The sequence below is a fragment of the Lactuca sativa genome, chromosome 5 (assembly GCF_002870075.4).
Source record: "Lactuca sativa cultivar Salinas chromosome 5, Lsat_Salinas_v11, whole genome shotgun sequence".
Classification (NCBI taxonomy): domain Eukaryota; kingdom Viridiplantae; phylum Streptophyta; class Magnoliopsida; order Asterales; family Asteraceae; genus Lactuca; species Lactuca sativa.
Genome location: NC_056627.2, coordinates 15,230,670 through 15,239,055, shown reverse-complemented (window position 1 = coordinate 15,239,055; position 8,386 = coordinate 15,230,670). Strand labels below are relative to the sequence as shown.

General features: G+C 33.3%; 1 protein-coding gene and 1 long non-coding RNA gene across 3 annotated transcripts; both read left to right on the top strand.

Moving 5' to 3' along the window:
- Nucleotides 1-293: 293 nt before the first annotated feature.
- Nucleotides 294-1,938, top strand: LOC111878090 (uncharacterized). 2 transcript variants are annotated; one of them, XR_002845609.3, is made up of 3 exons: nt 294-597; nt 702-1,096; nt 1,342-1,938. It is a non-coding gene; the product is annotated as an uncharacterized LOC111878090 (long non-coding RNA). The 2 variants fall into 2 exon arrangements; XR_002845610.3 differs by having other exon boundaries at nt 295-597; nt 730-1,096.
- A 4,011-nt stretch (nt 1,939-5,949) lies between these two features.
- LOC111878080 (ATP-dependent DNA helicase PIF1-like) lies at nt 5,950-8,143 on the top strand. Its single transcript, XM_023874597.1, has 5 exons — nt 5,950-6,288; nt 6,461-6,524; nt 6,665-7,415; nt 7,474-7,619; nt 7,758-8,143. The coding sequence occupies exons 1-5, from the start codon at nt 5,950-5,952 to the stop codon at nt 8,141-8,143; spliced, it is 1,686 nt and encodes a 561-aa protein (XP_023730365.1).
- Nucleotides 8,144-8,386: the final 243 nt, after the last annotated feature.

Sequence of the window (8,386 nt, the reverse complement as noted above, 5' to 3'; positions counted from 1 at the left end):
TTATACTTAATATGACATGACATGAACATGAATTCAAATTTGGTCTAAATTCATTTCGTATATATATATATATATATATATATATATATATATATATATATATATATATATATATATATATATATATATATATATATATATATATATATATATATATATATATATATATATATATATATATATATATATATATATATTAAAGAAGAGCATGAATTTGAATAGTAAAGTGTTGTCTTTTGGCAAGAATGGTCCTTGCATGTGTTATTAAACATGTAAAGATAAGGATGGGGCTGATACGTGTCATTCCCAGGTCTCCCCCACCGGTTCTGCCTTATCTTCCCCCACCGGCTTTCTCATCCAGTCATATTCAACAACGATTGAATTCACACCCAAGGCACCGCAGCTCATGAATCACCCGCTGGCTATTGCAGCTTTGGTGCCTAAAGAAGTGGTCGCGTTCGCCGCTAGTGCAGTCGCTTGTGCCGCTTCGACTATTGTGGCTTTGGTGCCTAAAGAAGTTGTCAGAGAGCTGCGTTTTACTTCAAAGACCATAGTATTGGGGCACAACTGAACCCCTTGCGAATTATCCTGAAAAATGTAAGTAATTTATTAATGTTTTATTTCAAACGCAGCTCTCTACTTTCGATTCTTCACAACTTGTAACGATATTTGGAATTTGCGTCTTCCCTCTTCAATTGAAGCTTTAAACATGTCCGGGGTTGTTTGTAGGCGACGTAGCAACATCCTGATGAGCCCTAATTTGTTTTCTGGTTTCGATTTTGGAATCAACAATCGATTATTGACAACAACAAAATCATTCAGGCCAGGAACGTTCTTCTTTTGATTTTATTTGATTCCCCATCTGTGGGGCGTCATCTAGACTTTCCTGTGTTTTATGCTTGACGTCTGCGACTTCCGACTTCCTTCTGATGTCGTCGTTCATTTTTTATTTGGGTATGTGTTTTGTGCTTTGTAATCGATTTTGGAGTGGATGTGTTTTGTGATTTGTAAACGAGACCAATACAGACGGAAACAGGAGTTACATCTGCATCGCCATCTACCCATCAATTTGCATCCAGTCCCAAGTGAATCTTAGGTACGACCTGCACACGGAAAATTAGCTTTCTTTTTGTGTCAACTATGCTTTTTATCGATTGATATTGTACTCATCTGATTTTGTTTTTTTTCCCTGTTGCTAATAATTTTGATTCTATTATGAGTTTCTTCCTCCACATTTCCTTTTTCTACTATGTTTTTCTACACTGATGCCGTTTTGGTTTTCCTGTTTTCTGACATATTTTTTTACCCTTCTATCATGTTTATTTTAAATTTTGTGTGTAGGTTATATTAAAGGTCATAATCGATGTTATCTTCATCTGTTTCACTCTCCACTACACACCACCTGCAGCTTAGGCCCTTCAGCCAAGGACTGGCTGAAGAAGAAGAGAATGAAGGAGGTGCTCCACCCATTTACAAACGAATGGGTTTCAGTTGCACCCCAATACTCTGGTCGGTATTTCTGGAGGGTTCTCCAAGCTTCAAATGATGATAGCCCAATAGTTAAAAGACGAAGACAAGGTAAACCTGATTCTCCAATTTCAAGTCAAAGGTAATCCTAATTTCTCCAATTTCAAATCCAAGTCGGAGATTAACCTAGATTTGATTCGGTAGTTCTAACTTTTCAGATTTCTTGCTGAGTTACACACATCCCATTCATCGATTTCGTTTCTTTACATAATTCAACGCTTTTCAATTCTCATTTAAACATACCGACATGGGTTGGTTATATTTGTTTGCTACCCCTGCTTATTTCAAAAGAATTATGCAGATACAGCTGAGTCGACTGCTTAATAAAAATCATCAATACGTATCACTATGCTGCATTAAATGATTAAACCATAACCTTATTTTGTGACAAAATGGTTGTTGATTTTTGCAGACCTTTGATTTCCCATTTCTGTCACTGCTTATCACTTACATGAATCTTTTGCTATTGTTTTACTAAGAAGAAGAGGGGTCTCATGATCTTATTAATTTATTGTGTTTTTTTTAGCTTTGATAATTGGTTGTATTTGGTGACTCATATGACCATCTGAGGATATTGACTCAAAACCATTTCAATAGGCACCTTTTATGCCTGATGTTACTAAAACAGTCGACAATGACTACGATGCCCTTCCATACCGCTAACAAAGAGGACAAACAGATGTAGATGCTTCTTTTGGATTACCAAAAATTGAAAAATAAAGGACCTGAAACGAAAATAATGTTGCTAAAAAATATTTTGTTTCAGAATATTTATATTTATAATTTAATAATAATAAAAAGATATTTACAAATTAAGTATAAAAAAAATGCCAACCTTGGATTCCAAACTGGATCAACTACTATGACCCGATCTGCTTTTGTTAAGGTGAGTCCCAAACCAACAACTTGAGAAGTTAAAAGAAATATCGGAGCTCCAATACTCTCTTGAAAATCCCATTATTATTAATAAATGATTAATAAAAGTCATATTTTTTCTAAACTTAATAAAATAAAATAAAAAAGTCACTAAAGAACTTTTCATTATCACATACTGATCATGTAATTTGCAATAATGTAAAAGTACTCGTGACATTCTATTTTAAGTTGAATGGGGTCAGTTGAGAAGTACAAAAACAATGTACTTTGGCTCACTTGGACATTTTTATCGAACATATGTAGGACATAGCTTAGCAACATAACTTCGAAGATAATATAATATACAAAACAAACATAAGAACTATTCCAGAAAATGAAAGCAAATTACTTAATTAATATTTGGAGAAGAAGATTACCTGGTAGTTTTGGAGACGCATCCTATGTGATAGTAGTATCAACCTTCTGATGAAATCGAGATTCCTTTTAGAGAGTGTCTTTCATGGAAGACTCATCATGGACCTGTTCTATTATTGATGTATCATGGTACTCAATGAATATTTTAGTTTATAATCTGTCTAAATTGGGAAAGAAGAAGATAATTTAGAGGAAACTCAATTGAACTTAATGACAAAAAGTTCAAGGCCACATCCAAAACATGTATGGCCTGTAATTTGTACCCAAATCCCATTATTTTATCTAAAAAGAAAACTTTTTGTTTGAATCTCAATAACACTACATATGTATACAACCCATATTCAACTCTGAAAAAGCTATATAGCTGGAAAATGGATTGATTTCTATTGACCTAAATGATATTACAGGTGGCCATGATCAATTGCAGTGAATCGACTGTGGATTCCAGAATTGAAAACAAAAAAGAAAATAAGGCCCAGATCGATAAATTCATCAATAAATTATTCAAGAGCTCACCATCATCCTCGATTGTTGTGTTGTCATAAACCCTAATTTCAACAAAATTGAAAAAAAAAATCCATTCATCAGATAAAAATGCCCAGCAATCCAAAGACTCTAACCACTTGTGCTCTCTATTGCCAAATGAAAACGTGAATAAAAAAATCATTGATTAAATGAATAGAAGCAGCAGTAGGCAGTGACAGTTTGTTTCTTTTCGGTGCCAGAACACGAGTGTGAACGCCGATATCGCCTCCAAAGAAAGACAAAGTAGATAGAAAGAAGATGGTGGGGAACGGCTAGGATGTTACCGGTGGTGGTGCATCCGCAAAGCACACAGTAGCGGAGAAGCGAAAAGGCAATGCTGTGAAGCGAGTTCTTCCGCTAGCGCCGATATTGAAGAGAGAAAGTGGAGGAGGAAGTAAGCGGTGTAGATATGAAGCAGAGTGTTGTTGCTTCATTGCAGAAATCATCACAAAGAAACAGTCGACCGACAACTCCATTAAGGTTGTTCTAAGCAGCCTTCTTTAAACGATGTAAGGTAAATAGGATAGGGAGGCGATGGTGACCAGATGAGAAAACATGGAAGAGGAAAATGTAACAAACAGAAGCAGACGGTGGTGATGCGGTGCTCAATCGGTTCTAAAGAGATGCCCTCACAGAGGGTGGAAGGATTGAGATGAAGAAGTGGTGGGCAAATAAAAGGAAAGATAGTCGAAGGATCGGGAAGTAAAAAAAAACGTAATGGAATAACAACGATGATAACAGAGGCGGTGGGAAGGATCCGACAGCAACCATGGTATAGAGGAGAGTAATCGAAGGAACAGTACCCTGGTCAGGTACTGTTCCTAAGGATTGTCAAATGAAAACACCAAAAAGGTTGAGAACGCGAGAACAAAGTATATTCATTTGTGATTTCATGTATTCATTTGTGGAGAAATGATAAATTTTTTCGCCTTTAATTTCAATTGAAGAGAAAAAGCATATTCATGTTGATTGTGCGTAAAAAATTATCATTTATCCACAAATGAATACATGGAACCACAAATGAATATATCTATTCTCGCGTTCTCAACCTTTTCGGTGTTCTCATTATATATATATATATATATATATATATATATATATATATATATATATATATATATATATATATATATATATATATATATATATATATCCCTAATCTAATAAATAAGTACTAATTCGTCACGTGTCAATCTCCAAGCCCCTCAAAATCATATTTTCCCGCTTCTTTTAATAAACTAATTTTACCAAAATGGTCTTCGATTCCTATACACAATAAATATAAATATGCAAATAATATTCAAAATCGGTAATTCAAAATTCAAAATCGGTGATATCCGATAAAATATGGAAGTTTGGTTTTTGTAATTGGAAATTGATTAATTTCTAGTGATTAAATCCCAAAAAATCTGGTCAAAATAAATTCATACCCAAATATATACGACTATACGATCTATACAATTTTGTATCCATGATTTTGCTTCTGAGTTTTATTTCCAAACGCTATTATTTGCGAGCTTTGTGTGTTCTTGGTGCAAATAATTTGTCTTACAGCCTGAGCCTGAGGTGAGTTCTTTTTTTCCTCTTCTTTGTTTGATTGATTATGAAGTATGGATGGATGATCGCATTCGAATATTTTGTTTTTTCGTTTTCAGTTTTAGTTGTTTGTGGTTGTTGGCAGAAGAGTCAAGTGATTGTGTAAGTTTCATGAAAATTTTCACTTATTTGTTGTTTTCTGGAGTATATGTGGTTTATTTGATCATCGAATGTTGTTGACCTGAGTATTTCTCTGTAAAAATTTCCAATTCCTTCCATATAAGTCCATCATTTACGACTAAATCTATCTAATAAACTGTATATACAATTGTTCTTATAGATATTTGCGTGATTTTGATTGAGGTTTTTTTTTCTACTAATGTTCATCATCGTATTTTCCATAGTGGAGGGTTAGTTATCATATGACCTTCAATATGTTTTGATGTTGATTTGTAGTTGAAGTTGAAGAGAGGTTTGCCGCATAGTCATATATGTCTATTTATGCATTCTGATAACAAGCTACCAACTGTTGAATTTATCGATCCGATAATTTTCGTTGAGATACCAAACAAAACTGAAGATCCAGAATTGTATTCACTTGTGAATGAGTTTATGATTCATGGTCCATGTGGAGCTAAAAATATCAATTGTCCATGCATGGTGGATAAAAAGTGCTCTAAAAACTTTCCAAAACAATTTTGTAATCATTCGTCTGTTGATCAAAATGGTTTTCCGTTATATAGGCGAAGAAACGATTGTCATTTTGTAGAAAAATCAGGTGTCAAGTTGGATAATAGAAATGTTGTTCCATACAACAAATATCTATTGAAAATATATCAGGCACATATTAATGTTGAATGGTGCAATCAAAGATCTTCTATAAAGTATTTGTTTAAATACATAAACAAGGGTCTTGATAGAGCTACAGTTGCTGTTGTACGAGCTAACAATGAATGTGAAAATAATGATGTGGTCGATAAAATAGTTGAATATTACGATTGTAGATATTTATCTGCATGTGAAGCATCATGGTGAATTTTTAAATATGATGTTCATTACAGGTATCCATCTATGGTCAGACTACCTTTTTATCTTCCTAATCAACGACAAATTGTATATGGCAAAGATGATGATATTGACGATGTTCTGGACAAACCTTCTGTTGCTGCTTCGAAGTTCACATTGTGGATGGAGTGTAATGCAATTGATACCGAAGTACGAGAACTTACATATGTTGAATTTCCTATAAAGTTTGTTTGGATATTAAATGGTCGGTTTTGGAAGCGAAGGAAATTAGGAAAACCCATTTGTAGAATTCATTTAGTTTCACCTAGTCTTGGTGAAGCTTACTTCTTAAGGATTCTTTTAAATAAAGTTAAAGGTCCAACGTCATTTGATGAAATTCGCACGGTAAATGGTTAACCACATTCTTCTTTTAGAGATGCTTGTTATGTACTTGGGTTATAAGATGATCACAAGGAATACATCAATGCAATTAAAGAAGCAAGCCATTCTGGATCTGGTTTTTATCTACACTTCTTATTTGCTACATTGTTGATGTGTAATAGTATGTCTAAACCAGTGGTCGTTTGGGAAAATACATGAGAATATTTGGCGGATGGAATTCTATATAACCAACGACAAAGGTTCAAGTCTCCAGGTATTAATTTTTTTCTTAATTAGTATTTAAAAAAAATCTTTTTATTATTCAACACCCATTAAATAATTATTAAAAAAATTATTAAATATCATATTTTTATATTTTGTAAATAATTTAATATTTAAGGTGCAGACTTATCACTCGGTGGAGATGAACTTAAGAACTTAACTTTGTTCGAAAAAGAACAAATTTTACTTCGAAACAACTCCACTCTCAAAAAGTTCACAAAGATGCCTTACCTAGATGTTGAATCTGTTTCTTCTTCAAACAATCGACTTATCTCCGAGGAGCTAGATTACGACATTCTCGTTATAAAGAATGACTTTGATCATATGTTTCTTGCATTAACAGATGAGCAACGTAAAATTTTACTTAACATCATGAGTGTTGTTAAAGAAAATAGAGGAGGTGTCTTCTTCGTTTATGGTTATAGTGGAATGGGTAAAACCTTTTTATGGAAGACAATATCTGCAGCAATTAGATATGATGGTAATATTGTTTTAAATGTTGCTTCAAGTGGTATTGCTTCGTTATTATTGCCCGGTGGTAGAACAACACACTCTCGATTTATACTTCCATTTGAACTTATAGAGGATTTTGTTTGTAAAATAAATCCAGATGGTGAGTTGGTTAGCTTATTAAGAAAAACCTCTTTAATAATTTGGGATGAAGCACCTATGGTCCATAAGCATGTATTTGAAGCTTTAGATCGAACTTTGAAAGATGTATTAAGGTGTGGAAATTCAAGCATCTCAAATATTCCATTTGGAGGGAAAGTTATTGTCTTTGGAGGAGATTTCAGACAGTTTCTACCTGTTGTTCCGGGTGGCAGTAGACAAAACATTGTTAATGCTTTTTTGAGTTCTTCATATTTATGGCAACATTGCAAAGTCTATAGATTAACAAAAAAAAAATATGAGGCTAATTGTTAGAAGGGATCAATCTGATACAGAAAAAATAAGAGATTTTGCAAATTGGCTATTGGATATAGGAGAAGGCAAACTCGGTGGTCCGAACGACGATGAAACGATTATCGATATTCCGGATGATATTCTCATTAATGATCCAGATGATCCTATAGGTTAGTTAATTGAGTTTGTATATCCTTCAATTTTGGAGAAGTATAGCAGTACAAATTATTTCCAAGAAAGAGCGATACTTGCTCCAAAGAATGAAGTTGTTCAGGAAATAAACAATCGTTTGCTTAAGAAATTTCCAGGAGATGAGGTTGAATATTTAAGTTCAGATAGCATATGTGAGTCCGAATTTGTCCATGATCAGTTTGATGCAAATGTATACTCTCCTGATGTATTAAATGGTCTCAAAGTATCCGGTCTACCAAATCATAAGTTAGTTTTAAAAATTGGTGTTCCAGTAATTTTAATGAGAAATATTGATCAGAAAAATGGTTTATATAATGACATAAGACTACAGGTGATATCATTGGGCAAACATGTTATTGAGACACGTATAATATCTGGAACTAATATTGGAAATCAGACTTTTATTCCAAGAATGTCTTTAACTCCATTAGAAGAAAAAAATTCCCTTCAAATTCAAAAAAAGACAGTTTCCTTTGGTTGTATGTTTTGCGATGACTATTAATAAAAGTCAAGGACAATCGTTATCAAAGATTGGTTTGTTTCTCAAAGATCGAGTTTTTTCACATGAGCATTTCTATGTTGCCTTATTTAGAGTTGAAAGTAGAAAGGATTAAAGTTATTAATTATAGATAAAGATGGTAGACTCACAAATAAAACTTTCAATGTTGTTTATAAGAAAGTTTTTCACAATTTATAACCAACTTTTTTGTAGCATCTTTTATTCATTTTTAGCAAATCACACTTA

What these genes read in the sequence shown, in the direction of transcription:
- LOC111878080 (XM_023874597.1), top strand. Translation starts at nt 5,950, where the DNA reads ATGGTCAGACTACCTTTTTATCTTCCTAATCAACGACAAATTGTATAT. An exon ending in CATTTGATGAAATTCGCACG is followed by an intron (nt 6,289 to 6,460) that starts GTAAATGGTTAA and finishes TGTCTAAACCAG; the next exon opens with TGGTCGTTTGGGAAAATACA. An exon ending in TGATCCAGATGATCCTATAG is followed by an intron (nt 7,620 to 7,757) that starts GTTAGTTAATTG and finishes AGAAATTTCCAG; the next exon opens with GAGATGAGGTTGAATATTTA.